At 48.4% G+C, this 17,849-nt stretch overlaps 1 protein-coding gene across 4 annotated transcripts in view; it reads right to left on the bottom strand.

The window, feature by feature from the left end:
* The window catches only part of ZNF697 (zinc finger protein 697), a 35,893-nt gene extending 18,264 nt beyond the window's left edge, over positions 1 to 17,629 (bottom strand). The window contains exons 1-2 of one of the 4 annotated variants that reach the window (XM_051857347.2): positions 16,346 to 17,629; positions 1,932 to 1,978 (exon numbers count right to left, since the gene is read on the bottom strand). In XM_051857347.2, coding sequence (XP_051713307.1) covers positions 1,932 to 1,939 — 8 coding nt within the window. In that variant the 5' untranslated portion in view covers positions 1,940 to 1,978; positions 16,346 to 17,629. The other 3 variants (XM_002715679.5, XM_008264583.4, XM_051857348.2) reach the window with 3 other exon arrangements.
* Between the last annotated feature and the right edge of the window lie 220 nt (positions 17,630 to 17,849).

Genomic DNA, 17,849 nt, shown 5'->3' with positions numbered 1-17,849 from the left:
TTGCGGCGCCGGCACACCGGGTTCTAGTCCCGGTTGGGGCGCCGGATTCTGTCCCGGTTGCCCCTCTTCCAGGCCAGCTCTCTGCTATGGCCAGGGAGTGCAGTGGAGGATGGCCCAGGTGCTTGGGCCCTGCACCCCATGGGAGACCAGGAAAAGCACCTGGCTCCTGGCTCCTGCCAGGATCAGCACGGTGCGCCGGCTGCAGCGGCGGCCATTGGAGGGTGAACCAGCGGCAAAGGAAGACCTTTCTCTCTCTGTCTCTCTCTCTCACTGTCCACTCTGCCTGTCAAAAAAAAAAAAAAAAAAATATTTATTTATTTATTTGAAAGAGTTACACACAGAGAGAGAAGGAGAGTCAGAGAGAGAGAGAGAGAGAGAGAGAGAGAGAGAAAGAAAGAGGTCTTCCATCCACTGGTTCACTCCCCAATTGGCCGCAACTGCCAGAGCTGTGTCAATCCAAAGCCAGGAGTAAGGAGCTTCCTCCAGGTCTCCCATGCCGGTGCAGGGGACCAAGCACTTGGGCCATCTTCTACTGCTTTCCCAGCCCATAGCAGAGAGCTGGATCGGAAGTGGAGCAGCTGGGACTCAAACCAGCACCCATATGGGATGCCAGCACTGCAGGCAGCGGCCTTACCTGCTACGCCACAGCACCGGTCCCCAGAATGCTCTTCTAAGGGGGATGTACAGATAACACAGGAAGCCAGCATAACAGTGAAGTATGAAAACGTGATCTTCATGAGATGAACCCTGCCAGAACAGAATTACCCTACCAGCCAAATCTAGGAACTTTTACATGTCTGCTCAGAGAAAACTCTCAAGGTGTCATCCAAACCACCATGCCAGAGTAGAAAGAGAGCAGCCCAGAGACACCACGTTCCCACTCCATGTCAGACACCAACAGCTCAGTGGTGGGCAGGAAGTCCACGGTGCACACAGCCAGCCCAGGCCCAGGCCCCAGCTCCCCTCCAGGAAGTGATGCGTCTGTCGAAGTGTCCAGGGTGCATTCATAACTTGAACACCACAATTCCTGAGTCATTCATCAGACTGGATCTGTCCCTCTTATCTCCAGCTCCTAGCATTTCCCGAGGAGCTTGTAAATAAAATGCGGGGGTTTTTTTTCTCGAGCATGGGTTCTAAGTCTGAGGACACTAAAAGTCCAAGAACTCCCTGAAACGTTACGTAAATGCGCCTGTAGACACTTTCTTCTGAGACGACCCATAGCTTTTCCTTGGATTCTGAAAGGATTCACAGAACGAAAACCAAACCGACAGAAACCCTGTAAACCACTCCTACAGAGGACGCACGACGACACTGCAGGAGTCATCCAGAGTGGTCTCGGGAAGGGGCGTAGGAGCAATGTCACCGCCATATGGTAAAAGCAAAAGCAGGCAAAAGTACCAATAAATCTCCAAAGGGACGGATAATGGGCAACCTAACATGCAGCCTGCCGGATCCAGTTCGGTGATCTCACCTGGCACACACAGATGTGTCAGGCACGGAGGATTCAGATAGGCTGAAGGACTTACCCACGAACACACCAGGAAAGGACACACCAGCCTACACCATAGGCATCTCAACTTTTGCCCAATCCCAACCCAACCTGGACTCTGGTGCTGGGCTAATTCACTGTCGATCTGGGTCTCCTCCAAGCATCATCAGCTCATCTGCTTCTCACTACCTAATCACTTGTGTTATGGAGCAGGTGCACTAACAGGGAGCCAAGCTGCTCTTCAGACCTCCAACACACTGCCTCTCTGGGACGTATCCAATTTATAAGTTTGAGCCCAGGTTTATGGCTCCTATCAGCTGCTTACTCGGGCAGTGAGTCAAAGCACATTAATCAAACTACAGCCTACCCAGAACACAAAATGCTTGGTTAGCTAATCTTTCTCTCCTCAAAAGAAAAAGAATTAAAATCTGGCCACACTCACCAACTCATTCCTAACAAATCTTCAAAGTGTTAGCAAAGTCATCTTGCCTGAAAATATAACATGGAAAGACCCAGAGTTAGTAAAGGGAATTCTGGGAGTGACTCAAGACTACAGCACAGGGAGGCCCCTGTTCAAGCAACACCAGTTTAAAGAATTTAAAACTGCACCACAGATCCAGAACCCAGCTCAACCCCACATGTCCCATTACTACAAATACAGTCTGAGTCGCCGTCTGTCTTTTTTAAAAATAAACTTGTCTTAATTCTATTTTTCCATAAACTTAAAATTTTTGTATTCATTAATTTTATTTGAAAGGCAGAGAGACAAAGCTTCCATCCATTGGTTCTCTCCCCGGATGCCCACAACAGCCAGGACTGGATTAGGCTGGAGCTGGGAACCCCAGCCCCCCGGGGTGTGCATTAGCAGGAAGCTGACTGGAAGTGTACCAGACCCAGGACTCCAAGCAGGTACTCCCATACGGGATACTGGCCACCAGGCAGCGGCTTGACCCTCTGTGTCAAATGCTCGCCCCTCCCCCTCTATTTTATGACACTTCTGGCTGCTGCTTTAGTAGCTCTACACTGCCCATGTGGCCAGCTGTGTAGAAGAGGGTCAGGTGGCAGGGGCAGCCCACTACAAGCTACATTTTCTAAAGAAAATATATCCACAGAGAACGAGAAAGATATCACAACTTTCTGTTGAAAATTTCTTTAGGGGCCGGTGTTGTGGTGTAACACTACTGCTTGAACACCAGCATCCTATAACAGAATACCAGTTCAAGTCCCCGCTGCTCTACCTCCAATCCAACCCTGTTAATGCTCCTTGGAGGCAGTGGAAGGTAGACCCAGATGGAGTTCCTGGCTCCTGGCCTTAGCTTGGCCCAGCCCTGGCTGGTATGGCCACTTGAGTAGTGAACCAGCAAAATACTCTCTCTCTCTCTCTCTCTCTCTCTCTCTCTCGCTCTCTCTCTCGCTCTCACTCTCACTCTCTCTGTTGCTCTGCCTTTCAAATAACACACCTAAAAAAACTTATTTGAAATGGCTCTCATTTTACAAAAACAAAACAAAGAGTACAGATCCAAGAAAGTAAATGCTCTGTTTGAATTCACCAGTGAGCTGGTGGAAAACCGGGATGACCACTCAGGCTACCTGTCTCAATGTCCCAAGTCGGGTGTCGCCAGTCCCCCTCTGCCTTATTCTGGGTTCAGTGTTCCCGCTTTGCGGCAGCCTTTAATTGATCCTACCTTCATTCTTCCTATTTTTCTCTTTCTCTTCCTGATTCTAGCAGATCCCTTTTCCCTATTGTGATTTTAATTATTTTTCCTCTATAAAACATGCTTCAAACTAAACTCCTGTAAGCCTCGGAAATGGTCTCTAGTTCAACAGGTTTGGATTCTCTACTGTTCTTACTAGAAAAATACAAAACATCCTGTAGGGTAGAAAAAAAGCTGTTGTTTTAATTAGCATTGACTTAAGGGAGTGTTATGGTAAACATAGAATACTTCCTAGTTCTTTGTATAGTATTTGAAAGAAAAGTTGGTTTTGGGGGGTGGGAGAGGGCAGCCTCAAGCTGCAAAAATAGTACAGGTTATGCCATGCTTCAGCCTTGTCCAGCTCTGGCTGATGTGGCCATTTGGGGAATGAACCAGCAGATGGAAGATCCCTCTCTCTCTCTTTCTCTCTGCCTTTCAAATAAATAAACACTGTTAAAGATGGAAGCTTGCCATGTTTATCCTGTGTGCCCCTGATAGCTCTTTCACCTCTTTGGGTCTCAGTTTCTTAATCTACACAACGGGAAAAAGCATGTGACTTTGGGAGGTTGTTGTAAAGACGATACCAATTTCCCTTTGCAATATATGGCTCTACCCAAGTCATACTAAAAAAACAAGGACTTGTTCTCCTCCCAGTCTTTGCTGCAAGTCAGCTCTTTCCAACAGTGTCCACTTCTGTTCATGCCTTCTTTGTTCTTATGTGTCGGGCACAAAACCTTGGCTCCAACTTTGACCTGCACCTCACCCCTTTCAACCAAGTCAGCTGCCATGTTTTTACATTTATCCTCTTGTTTCTGTTGCCAGTCTCAGTGCAGAGGACACACTTGCTAATTCCCGGTACCCACCTATCACCTGGTTGTCACGGCACGCATTCTCAGGCCCACAGGTCCAAACTCCAAGTCCTCAACGCCATCGCCCAGAACTCTCTTACCGCACCTTAACCTCCCTCATCAAACTCTGGCCAGAGTTGCTGTAAATGCCCCCGAAGGCACTCTGTTTCTCCTCTCTAGCTAGGCTGTTCTTCCTCAAGAAATGACACAGGGCAGGCCTTGTGATGCAGCAGCTGAAGCTGCCACTTGGGCAGGGCACACCCCAGGTCCAAGTGCAGGCGCGAGTCCCAGCTACTGTTTCCAACCCGGCTTCCTGTTAATGCGCCAGGGAGGCAGCAGAGGATGGCCCGGGTGCTTGGGCCCCTGCCACCCATGTGGGAGACCATGACAGAGTCCCTGGCTCCTGGCTTTGGTCTGGCCCAGCCCCAGCTGTTGCTGGTATTTGGTAAGTGAACCAGCAAATGGAAGATTCTCTTTCTAACAAATAAATTAAAAAAAAAAAAGTTTAAAAAAGTGCTCAAATAGAGAAGTATTAATCATTTCAGTTTTTATGATTCTTCAAGCTATGTTACTCTGCTTAATATTAGAGTTTAAATAGAACCAGACTTCTGCGAAGTCATCTTATTTTTGGCTCTCGCTCTCTTCTGCCTCCTTTCAACTCTAAGTTTACTGTGGGAAAAAGTTGCATTTTTGTTCACTTTAGTGATTTCCCCACACAACAGACCCTCAAATATTTCTTGAAATGGATAAAATTAGGTATAATTCTTTCTCTCCCTCAGCCTCAAAAAAAAAAAAAAAAAAAAAACACATAAAAAAGAACTAAAAAGATCCAATGATTTGGCCAAGATCACTTCAGGTAAGGCTGGGCCACGGGAGCAAACTAACTTCTAACTCCTGGGAGCAGCAGGACCGACACACACCTAATTATCCTGCTAACCAGGCACTCATAACAGACAGTGGCAATTACCTTCAAAAGTTAGACAGAACGTTCTAGAAAAGGAATCCTGCAGCCCTCGGCTGAATGTCAGCACCCACAGTGCGGATCAGTGACCCGGTGTGGCTCCTCCATTTGCACGTAGCTTTGACCCTGCCTTCTGCCACGCACTCAGTAGGGGTCAGGGAGCTCTGTGTTCCTCCTGGGATATTCGAGATTCTTCCACACTGACAAGACACAGTTCTCTCCTACCCCCCAACACACAGTGAGCAGCACAGAAACTAAACATGAATGAAACGGGAATCATGAGACCAGAAAGGTTGCTGGGGTGAGGGCAGAGCAGGAGCACACTATCTTCAACACGCAGAGTGGGCACCTGGCCTGACACTGGGCCTAGTGGTTTGGAGGCAGCATTTCACGACCACCTCCCACATCACAGGGCCTGAGTTCCTGCCTCCGGCTTCCTGCTAATGTACACCCTGGGAGGCAGCAGGTGATGGCTCATGGATTTGGGTCTCTGCCATACGCATGGGAGACCTGGGATTGAGTTTCCAGCTCTCAGCTTTTGCTTGGCCCATCCCCAGCTGCTGTGGGCATTTAGGGAGTAATCTCTCAATCTCTCCCCCCAACCCTGCCTTTCAAATAAAACAGAAAACATTTTTTAGATGAAGGTATTAGATATGTTTTGAGAGAAAGGGATGCTGACTTGAGATTCCAGACTGACAAAAAGAGCTCGGAAGTGCTCTTGGGTAGAAACACAAGAGCATCCCAAGGTGGTGGCCAGTCACAACTTACCTATTTTGGATACAAAGCCCAAAGATGTGGCATAGTGGGTAAAGCCGCCACCTGTAGTGCCGGTATCCCATATGAGCATTGATTCAATTCCTGGCTGCTCCACTTCCCATCCAGCTCTCTGCTATAGCCAGGGAGAGCAATAGAAGATGGCCCAAGTCCTTGGGCCCCTGCACCTGCATGGGAGACCTGGAAGAAGCTCCTGGCTTCAGATAGGTGCAGCTCTGGCCGTTGCGGCCAACTGGAGAGTGAACCAGTGGATGGAAGACCTCCCTCACTCTCTCTCTCTCTCTGCCTCAGTCTCTCTGTTAACTCTGCATTTCAAATAAAGTAAATAAATCTTTAAAAAAAAATGGATCCCTGCCACTGACAAGGGAGACCTGGATACCTGGACTGAGTTCCTAGCTCCTGGCTCCTGGCTTCAGCCTGATCCAGTCCTGGCAGTTGTGGACATTTGATGAGTGAGCCAGAGGATGGGAGATCTCTGTCTGTCTTTCTGCCTTTCAAATAACTAGAAATTATCTTTAAAATATTTATGTTTTTATTTGAAAGGCAGAGTTACACAGAGGAAGAAACACACAGAGAGGAAGAAACACACAGACAGAAAGAGAGATCTTCCATCTGCTGGTTAACTCCCCAATGGCTGCAATGGCCAGAACTGAGCCAGGCCAAAGCCAGGTACCTAGAATCTCATCTGGGTCTCCCATATGGGTGGCAGCATTTGGGCCATCTGCTGCTGCTTTCCCAAGCACTAATTAGGTAGCGAGCTGGATCAGAACTGGAGCAACCAGGACTCCAACCAGCACCCATATGGGATACCAATGTCATAGGTGGTGGCTTAATATGCTGTGCCACAACACTGGCCCCTAGAATTTGTATTTTTTATAATAAAGAGATTGAAAAGACAAGCCACAGACTAGGAAAAAATATTTGCAAAAGAAATATCTATAAAGGACTGTTAACCAAATATGCAAAGAACTCATAAAACTCAACAATAAGAAAACAAAGAACTCTTTTTAAAAATGCATGTCTGAACAGCCATCGCACAAAAAATGATACACAAATGGCAAATACATATACATATATATATATGAAAGCATGTTCAACATCAGCTGACACCAGGAAATTGCAAATTAAAACATCAAGACACCACTACCACTGATTGTCAAAAATCCAAAACACCAACAGCACCAAATGTTGGTGAATATGTGGAGCAACCCGAACTCTTATCCTTTGCTGGTGGAAACGCATCATGATACAGTCACTTTGGAAGACAGTTTCTTAGAAAACTAAGCATACTCTTACCCACAGAATTGAACACTCCTTTGTGTTTACCCAAATACTTATTTCCACACTAAAACATATACACAAATCTTTACAGTTGCTTTATTCATAATTGCCAAAACCGGAAGCTGCCAAAATGGCTTTCAGTAGATGAATGGTTAAATTGCAGTACAACCAACCAGAAAATGGAGTATCAATTTATGCTAAATGAGCAAATAAGCAGTCAAACCATAAAAAGACAAGGGGGAGCCTTAATGTATATTACTAAGTCAAAGACCACACACTATATGATTCCAACTATATGACTTTCTGGAAAAGGCAACATGATGGAAACAGTAAAAATATCACTGGTCACTGGGTTTAGAGAAAGAGAGGGATGACCAGGTGGAGCACATAAGTTTCTGTACAATGCTCTATGTCATTAAATATTTGTCAAGAAACCATGGTATGTGCAACACCGAGCGAGAACCCTAAAGTGTATGGATGCATGGATGGATGGATACTGGGTGATGATCATGTGCTGCTGTAGCTTCATCAGTTTTGTAATACTTTGGTGCAAGATGCTATGTGTGGGGGTGGGGCAGGAAGCATATGGAAACTCTGTGCATTCTGCTTGCTTTAGCCTGAACCTAAACCAGCTCTTGAAAACACAGTGTGAGAGCAGGTGTTTGGTCCAACAGTAAAGACGCTGCTCTGCTCGGGATGCCCACATCCTACACGGGAGTACCTGGGTTCTAGCACCAACTCCACTTCGCATTCCAGCTTCCTGCTACTGTAGACCCTGGAGGTAGCAAGTGACTGGGTCTCCGCCATCCATGTAGGAGTTGTGGAGTGAGTTTCCTGGCTCCTGGCTCCTGGCTCCAGGTTTGGGGATCTGGGCTCTGAACTCCTAGTTCCAGGCTTCAAACTGGCAAAGCACCAGCTGTTAAGGGTATTTGGGGAGTAAGCTAAAGGAAGATCTCTCTCTCTCTCTTTCTCTGTCTATCCCCTTTTCAAATAAATAAAATAAATATAAATAAATACATTTAAATTGTTTAATTCTGTTTTTAAATATATATGTGTATATACATGTATAATCATTTCCCCAGCATATGTAATTTAGAAACATACATCCTGTCACACACCTCACTGTAAAATATTGGTAGCACCACATTAGGAAGGAAAAGCAATGAAATATTTTAAAATATAGCCCATTCATTCATTCAACAAATATTTACTGAACACTTACCATGTCTTCCCCATTTTTTATGTTCTGTATTCCAGACACTGAATTTTTATAGAAGTCACCTTTCAAAACCATCTCCTATTACCAGAAATCATTAGTAATACTTTACTGAAAGACTGTAAGAAACAAAAAGCAATCGAGGCCGGTGTTGTGGTGTAGCAGTTAAAGCCGCCACCTGCAGTGCCGGCATCCCATATGGGCGGGGGTTTGAGTCCCGGCTGCTCCACTTCCAATCCAGCTCTCTGCCATGGCCTAGGAAAGCAGTGGAAGATATCCCAAGTCCTTGGGCCCCTGCACCCTCATGGGAGACCTAAAAGAGGCTCCTGGCTCTTAGCTTTGGATTGGCACAGCTCTAGCTGTTGAGGCCAACTGGGGAGTGAACCAGAGAATGGAAGACCTCTCTTTCTCTCTCTCTGCCTCTACCTCTCTGTAACTCTGCTTTTCAGATAGATAAATACATCTAAAAAAAAAAAAAAAAAAAAAAAAAAAAGCTGTCGTTGGGACACAGCAGGTTAAGGCGCCGCTCACCATACCGGAAACCCCATCCAAGTGCTGATTCAAGTCCCAGCTCCTCTTCTGATCCAAAACACCAACAGCACCAAATGTTGGTGAATATGTGGAGCAATCCAAACTCTCATCCTTTGCCATTAGCAGGTTCTCCCTGCTAATGCACCTGGGAAGGCAGCAAAAGAGGACCTAAGTACTTGGGCTCCTGCCACCCATTTGGGAAACTTGGATAGAGTTCAGGGCATCCTGCCTTCAGCCTGGCCTAGCCCTTGGCTGTTGCATGCATTTGGGGAGTGAACCAGTAGATGAAACATCTCAATGTCAATCTCTCTACTTAAAAAAAAAATTTTTTTGATTGAAATTTACAAAGTTTCGGGAGGCAGGGGTTTGGTGGAAATCACCTGGAAAGGATTTTCCATGGGGTTCTAAGTGGATATGCGGGACACTGAGACCAAAGTGACACATTTCTTAGTAGATAAAACCAGAAAGAATGGTCCCTGTTTTGTGATTTATGATAAGATTCTGCTAAAATTCTTAGATGATTTTATACACACCTAAGTAAAATAAATCAACAACATATATATTAAAATACCTCTCTAAATATAAGCAGGCCCTTTTGCTTAACTACACTTAACAAGTCAGGGTTATAGGCACAGGACTCAGACTGTCTTCTGTACAGCAAGGGGAAGCCTAAAGGATTCCATGTGGCTCTCCCACACATCTCAATAAAACACGGCTGCTAACCCAGGGATACATAAAACATGGCTTGCTGAATAGATGTAGCAATTCCGGGAACTCTCCCATTCTCCTTTAAATATCTCTATTATTCTTTTTAAAATTTTATTTGAAAGGTACAGAAATAGAAGGAGGGAGGCAAAAGGAAAGAAAGAAAAAAAGAGCTTTCATTTGCTGGTTCATTCCCCTAAATGCCCATCACAGCCAGGGATGAGCCAGGCTAAAGCCAGGAACACAGAGCCCAATACAGATCTCCCAAGTGGGTGGCAAGGACCAAAGTCCTTCAGCCACTCACCTGCAGCTTCCCAAGGCACCCATTATTCAGGAAGCTGGAATTGTAAGCAGAGCTGGGGCTCAACCCCAGGTAGTCCAATATGGGACTCAAGTGTTCCAAGTGGTATTGAAAATGCTATACCAACTACCTGCCTCTCCATCTCCTTTAAAACAACAAACGGGGGCGGGTGTTGGGGCGCAGATCGCTGCCTATGACGCCAGCATCCCATATGAGGGCCGGTTTGTGGCCTGGCTCCTGCACTTCCAAATCCTGCTCACACGCCTGGAAAAGAAGTGGAAGATGGTCCAAGTACTTGGGCCCTTGCCACACATGTGAGAGACACAGATGGGGTTCCAGGATCCTATCTTTTGTGAATGAGCCAGCATGTGTACATCTCTATCTGTTAAATAAAACAGTTTAAAAATCAAATGACTAATGTGCTCATAGCAACCCATGGCATACTGTGTACACAGACAAGGCTTTTAAAGTTCTGTGCAGCACTGAGGTCAAAGAAAAAGGAGGCATACTCAGCCTCGGGAGGTGGGTTCAGTCTTACGACAGAAGAAGGCCTCCTCCACCCAAAGAACTGCTCATCTTTCGACCACCCTCGACTAATACCAAATCAACAAAACCCAGAGCTGTTCCCCACACAACTCTTACTTCTCAGAGGCAAAAACAGAATGAATTCTCTTTCTTTCTCACTCTCGCCTGCTTTTCTTCCTTCTCTCATATCTCTCTCTCTCTCTCTCTCTCTCCCCCCCCCCACCTCTCTCCCTCTCTCCCCCTCCCCCCTTCTCAAACCTGCAGCTTTTCCCCAAACCTGTGTTGTCAGAAAACCCTGATTTTTCTCAGATGCAGAGCAAACGCTTTGCTAGAAGGTTTGGGCATGACAGCAAGGCAGAAGGCACTAACACAATGGCCCCATCCATGCTACCAAAAATCATTAAAACATTGTAATCCCTGAGTGCCGGTGTTAGTCACGCTCATAAAACTCAGAGTTACAATCTGCCCTGGGACACTTCCAGAGGGCACTTACCAGTTTGGACAGTCACATGAGAAGGGTGAAAATTAACTGAGCAAATTATCCTCTCTCTGCTCTGTCTTCTACAACAGAAACAAGCTGTCAACCGACAAACATTTCTTGCCCACCTTTCTGCATTTAAGGCATGACCAGTTCATCCATAACTCAGTTTCTGGAAGTTCACCACACGCCAGGCTGAGTTCTGGACGTGGTCTCTGCAACACGGGGTGGGGAGGTGGGGGAAGTGGGCGCTGACTCAAGTTTACTTTTATTTAGAAGACAGTGAACCCCAGGTATTTCAAATAATGCAAGAGATTGGAGGAAGGGTTGAGGGTGGCTTGTCTTGGTCAAGAAGGGCTGCCCAGGTGAGGTAAGACCTGACCTGGAGAGAGCAACAGAAATGACTGAGAGAGACTGAAAGAAAAAGAATCCCAGGTAGGAGCAGACATTGTGGCACAGCAGGTTAAGCTGCCAATTTGGTGTACTTGCATCCCATACTGGAGTGCCAGCTTCAGATCCAACTTTCTGACCACGCATCCTGGGAGGCAGCAGGCGATGGCTGTCCCCCACGTAGGAGATGTGGATGGAGGTTCTGGCTCCGGGTTTCAGCCTGCCCAGCCCTGGCCATTGTGGGCATTCGGGTGGTGAACCAGTGAAATCTCTCTCTCTCTCTTTCTCTCTCTCTCTCTCCAAGTAAATCAATCTCTCTCTCTCTCTCTCTCTCTCTCTCCAAGTAGATGAAAATACATAACTAAATAACTTTTAAAAAAGAATTCCAAGCAAACAGTTATATGTCCAAAGGTCTGATTAGGGATTCTGAACTTAGACTTTCCAATTGATGCCATGGGAGTTTAAGGACATAAATTTACACACACACACACACACACACACACACATTTCTCAGAATGAGTTCCTCTAGGATGAGTTAATAAGCCCAAAAATGCTCCTGGTAGGCAACCTGGAAAGTGGAAGACTTCAAGGAAGAAGAAATAGATATTGGGTAGTTTCCTCCACTGGAAAGCAAATTCTGAAAAATCCCGGGCAGTCAACAAACATAAATTTCAGTCCATCTCCAGTTCAGAATCTGGGACCCCAGGCAAGGTCCTTAGGTACACTCTGAGCCCTGGTTTCCTCATTTTAGAATGGAAATAATAATATGTAAATCCTCATATTACAAAAGACAACACATGTAAACTATCGCACTTAATAGCTGACTGGACTCATAAATGCTCAATAAATGGTATGATGACTCTGGAAATCACACAAAAAGGCAACATGAGGGAGTGAATGTTTAGCCTAGCAGTGAGAAGCTCCTGACTCCGGCTTCTCCCTTCCCCTTGACCTTGGGGGCAGCAGTAATTAATTGGCTTCTTTTCCACCCACATGGGAGACCTGGATTGTGTTCCAGGCTCCTGATTCTAGCCTCAGCTATTGCAAGCATTTGGGAAGTGAACCAGTGAATAGAAATACCCTCACTCTGTCCCTGCCTCTCAAACAGAGGTAACATGAAAGGCTGCTCGGTTAGAGGTGATGACTACTAAATTACAATGTCTTTGGGGGAAATTCTGATCTGTCTTGAGCTAGTAGATTGCCTGGCCAATAAAAATGAAGGTGGGGTGGGCAAACACGGTGGAACAGTGGGTTAAGCCACTACTTGGGATACCAACATCCTATATCTGAGTACCTGTTTCAAGTCCCAGCTACTCAGCTTCTGATTCAGCTTCCTGTTAATGTGCCTGGGAGGCCAGCAGATAATGCCTCAAGTACTTGAGCGCCTATCTCACACCTGGGAGACCCAGATGGAGATTCTGGGTCCTGGATTTGGCCTGGCCCAGCCCAGTGCTACAAGCATTTAGGGAGTGAACCAGAGAATGGATATCTCTCTCTCCCTGTCCTTTCTCTCTCTCTCTCTCAGTCATTCTGCCTTTCAAGCAAAATAAATAAATCTTTTTTTAAAAAAGAGAAAGCAACATGGTGGATGCCTGGCTACGTTGCAAACAGCAGGACAGTCTTTATAGTGCTGCTTTCTAAGGAGCATATCATACCTTCATAACTGAAAGGAAACACTTGCTTCAGTCCAGGAAAGGGCAAAACTGGTGGATTATTCTCTCAGGATTAACCCATTTCATATATTGCCTATGGTCTGAAATTTAGGTTGGCAAAGAAGCTTATCCACAAACTCCTTGTGAATGTCTTTATATTATACCCTGTGAGAGAGTTAGGGTCTCTGCATCCAACAGCAAATAGAAAAGCATGACTACCACATACAAGACGCTTTATTTTCACAATTGCAATGAATCTTCACAGGTCTACAAGGAGGGCTCTGACTTATTTTTTTACAGAAAAGGAAAGGGACAAATTAAGATGTATACACTCTTTCATTTATTTCTTCATTAACTCCTGCCTTTCAAATCAAGCATCCTGCCAGGTACAAAGCACCAGGTAGGGAGGAGTCTTTGACCTCAAGGGTTTACAGAGTGAGGGAGAAAAAGATAAGTATCACAAGACAGAGAAAGGTGCCATAAAAAAAAAAAAAATCAGGTACTGTAGGGATAAGATCAATTCTGACTGGGAAGTCTAGGATGGCTTTTATAAGAGAGCTGATCATTTGGGTGAACTGGACAAAAAGAATCGAGGCAGTGCCAGACACCCAACAGGCATGGGGTTCAACTTGACAACCACAGAGGTAGAAGAAACACACCTGGGAATGGAGGGCTGTGTGCTGTGAGCCTGGGAGGTAGCCGGGCACGGTAACTGCAAGGGCCTCTGAAAGCCAAAGTAAGAAACAGCCTTCCCTGATCACACTAACTCTGCAAAGTAGGTGGCACGAAGAGACCTGCTGAGGGATAAAGAAAGAAAAAAGAAGTAGGATCTCAGACACAAGGCCAAGGCCAACATACGGGCAGAGAGAGATTTAGGATCCAGACCTCTTAAGGACACTATAGCTTATTTTTTTCTTTCTACATGAGCAGGCAATTTTTTTTTTTAAGATTTACCTATTTTTATTTGAGAGCTAGAGTTGGGGGTAGGGGGAAGTATAAAGATAAAGATCTTCCATCCTCTGGTTCACTCCCCAAATGGCCGCAACAGCCAGAGCTAGGCCGATCCGAAGCCAGTAGCCAGCAGCTTCTTCCAGGTCTCCCATGCAGGTGCAGGGGCCCAAGCATTTGGGCCATCTTCGGCTGCTTTCTCAGGCCATTAGCAGGGAGCTGGATTGGAAGTGGAGTAGCCAGGACTCGAACCAGCACCCATGTGGGATGCCGGCACCCCAGAGGAGGCCTAACCTACTATACCACAGTGCTGGGCCCAAGACAAACTCTTCTTGCCTTAGTTAATCATCTTTGTAACTAACCTTTGCTCTGTCTCTTCCCTTCTCTGGATACCAAAACTTACGCAAACATGTAGACTCAGAGGAAATCCAGAGAGCTTTTTGAGAGGAGAGAGGAAAAGCGACGCAAGCGCATCAGCCTTAGTCATGCAGGCAGAGAGGTCACGCTTCATCCCTCTAATCCGGCTGCCTTAGCTGGGCTTCCTGATCTGCACCCACTTACCGCTAACCTCAGTAGTCTTCGAAGGCCATCTATGTTTTCCTTCATGTAACACTAAGTGCAGCCTGACTTCCCGTTGCTGATCTTGGTTCATCTAGTGCCATCTTATTCTCCTGGGCTAGGCTGAACTAGGAGACAGAGTTTCCATCCTCTGGTTCAATCCCCAAATACCAGCAACTGCCAAGACTCGGTCAAAGCCAACAGCAAGGCAATCAACCCAGGCTTCTCCAATGGGTTACAGGAACCCAGTGACTCAGGCCATCACCCCTGTCTCCCAGGTCTGCATTAGCAGGAGGCTGGAGTCAAGAGCAGGTAGTGGATAATGAACCCAGGTACCCCAATACAAGACTGTGGAGTCTTAACCACCTTCTTCCAGCACACACACACACACACACTCCACTGTTTCAACTAGCAATCATCTGATTTCACAGATTCCCTTCACTTGTACCCTCACCTTAGACAACTGGGTATTTTCTTTTTCTTCTCTTCATTCTTATTTCTCCTGCAGAAGCCAATGGAAAACTGTTTTTGTTTCCTCCTATAAGCCATGTACACAGGGCTCTCTGCACCCTATCACATCCTTCTTACCACAGATTCGGGTACTCCCACCTTGCCACCCAAGTCACACTTTTCAAGGCTCATCTGGCTCTCAAAATGCACGCCACCTTAGCCAATAACCATGTGTTCACTCGTCAAGAGAAAGAGGTAAACATCTGGAGTCAGCCACCAAAACCAGAGGAGGGCACACAGGAGAGACGGGGAGGAGAGTGCAGTTCCAGCAGCCACACTTGGACTGTGTGCAAAGTTGCCCACTCATTTATCATAGCTCCTCAAAGACCATTAACTCTCTAGCCATTATCCAACCACCTTTACCACACTCAGTCTCCGGGGAGAAGGTGGCCGATGCGGAGTGTTCCTGCAGCCCCACAGGTTAAGCACAAGTAAGCCTGCTCTGAGAGCCCTAGGAATACAACACTGAACTCAGTCTAGCGCTCACGTAGCCAAGGGTGCAAAGGGTGGGTGATTCACTATCGGGGCGGGGGCGTGAGGGCAGAAAAAAGGAAAATCACGGAAAGTCCCAGCGCAAGTGGCAACCCGATTCTCACGGCCTGGCCATAACAGACACTGACCATATGGTCAATCGCCCTCCAACCCCCACAGCATGCGCGCCTCGCCCTTGCCTCCTCCTCCTCTCACAATCCCCAGCCTGAGCGTGCGCTCCGGGTGCAGGCTGGAGCTTCGCCCACCACCCACACCCACCGCCCGACGAAGAGACTTGCCGTTGGGAAGACTACCAGGGCTGGAGGCGACCCCTCTTGGGAAGCGGGCCGTCGCCCACCCCTCCACGCACCCGTCCATATTGTGCCATTTGCCCGGAGTGACGGCAGCCCCGGCTGCTCCTATGAGTCTAGAAGGCTAGAAGGGAGCGGAGAGGAACGGGGAGGCACACATTTCTCAAGGACCCAAGATGACCTGCGGGCCCTCTCCTGCCCCTTCTCCGGGGGTGGGGGTGGGGGGCCGCCTCCACCCTCTTAGCCCTATGTGGGGCTGGAGGCGCGGACAGACACCGCAAGCAGAGCGCAGTCCGTCCCGGTCCACAGCTGCACACAAAGCCCTTCACCTTCTCCTGGCCTTCCAAGCTCCTCCCTGGGCCTCGTTTTTCCGAGGGTCTCTGATGCCCCCTTCGGTGGTCGGCGGGACGGTCCGACTCCCTCTTGCAGCGCTGTCTCCTCCCTCGTGTCTCAGCCTCCCCGCCCCTCGCCAGATCCGGAGGGAGCTCAGCCCCAGCTTCGAGGCGCTAAGAGCAGCACCCCAAGCGCCCGGGGTCCCTGCGCCCCAGGGGAGCGGACATCGTTCCACCCTGCGAGACACAGCAGCGCGCAGCGGTTCCGCCCCCGCCCTCGGGCATACACTCCATCCCGCAGCGGTCAGTCGGGTCCCAGGGAGCCCCGTCCCCCGTTGGCAGGTGAGCCCAGCCACAGCCACGCTCCTACCTGCGCGGCGGCGGGCGCAGCGAGGAGCGAGGGCACCGCGCGCCCCGGCCCGAGCCCCGCACCGCGGCGCGTCTGCCCTTGTGCTGCGGTGGCGGCGGCTGCAGCGGCCGCTGGCTGCCTGGCTGGCTGGCTGGCTGCCCGGCTGACTCCTCACTGGGGCTTCCTGTAGGGCTGGACAAAGGACGTTTCCTGGGAGGAGCAGGGGAATGTTCCCAGCATGCCTCGATTTGTAGTTCCCGGGGACTTCCTGCCACCGCAGCAGCGAGCGCCCCGGAGCGAGCTCCGGCCAGGCCGGGACCCTGCGCTGGAGCCAGGCGCTCGCCCCTTCGCGGCGCGCCCGGGGACTGGAGCGGCCGCGGGTGGAGCCCGGGCCCCGCCCCGCTGGCTCGTGCTCTCCGCGGCACCGGACGCGGGCGCAGTGTGCGGGACGACCCTGCGTTGGGAGCGGCCTTCTCTTTAGAAATGAGGAAGTTTGTGGTGGGTTCGCGTTGGGTAGGCTTGTGTTTTTGTTTTTCTAAAAAAACAGATTTTCCTTCTCTTTTTTGAGCCGCCGGAATCCTGCTGGGGGCGGATTAGAGAGCTTGACTGCTCACCAGGAATCCAGGTTCCTTAAGATCTTGGCGCTCCGTCCTTAAAGCCGCGCGGAGCCGGTGACATTCCTCCCTACAGTGTTGGCCTCGACCCAAGCATCTTTTCAAGAAACGCAATTAAGAGATTGAAGATAAAGTGCATGAGTTAAATAGTGGGCATGTAAACACCCGTGTGCTGTTGACTTGGGAGCGCGCTGGACTTTCCCCTTCTTTTCCCTGACTCGCCTTTAGGATCCGGCTACTACTGGTCCTGCAGAACAGACATGCTGGCCATTGTAACTTGGTTGTGACGCTGGCCACAAGAGAGGAACCCTGCGTCCCCTATGGCGAACACAGCCAGAGTCTGCGGTGCCCTCCACAAGTGCCTGTCCATTTCTGGCACTGCCTGGAGGAAGCGCCGCATAGAGGCTCGGTGATTAAAAGATGCGACTTCCCAGAAGAGCGAGCCGAACGTAATGAACCGTGCTAGGAAAGGAGGGGCTCTAGGAAGCACTGCAGTGTGTCTGAGAAATAATCAGCTAGGAGGTCCTAATTACCTCTCACCTCCACTTGGCATCTCATTTTTTTTAAAAAAATGTTTACTTATTTGAAAGAAGTAGTGACATCTTTCATTCTGTGGTTCACTCCCCAGATGGCTGCAAGAGCCGTGCAGATCCTGGAACTCGGAGTCTCCCACATAAGTAACAGGGACCTTAGTGCATAGCCCCTCACCTGCAGCCTCCCAGGAAGGGAGGAAGCCGGATGGGAAGCTGAGGCAGGGTTCTGAACCCAAGTGCTCCAATGGGGGATGCAGGCTTCCTGGGTAGGGGTTTAATCCACTGCACCACAGCACCTTCCCAGCATCTCATATTTTGAGCCTGTAGGAATGAGAACATTTGGGTGAGGGGATTAGCTTGCATTTAAGATGAGCTGGG

Source organism: Oryctolagus cuniculus, chromosome 7 (genome assembly GCF_964237555.1).
Source record: "Oryctolagus cuniculus chromosome 7, mOryCun1.1, whole genome shotgun sequence".
Classification (NCBI taxonomy): Eukaryota; Metazoa; Chordata; class Mammalia; order Lagomorpha; family Leporidae; genus Oryctolagus; species Oryctolagus cuniculus.
This window is presented reverse-complemented; position numbering and strand designations above follow the sequence as displayed.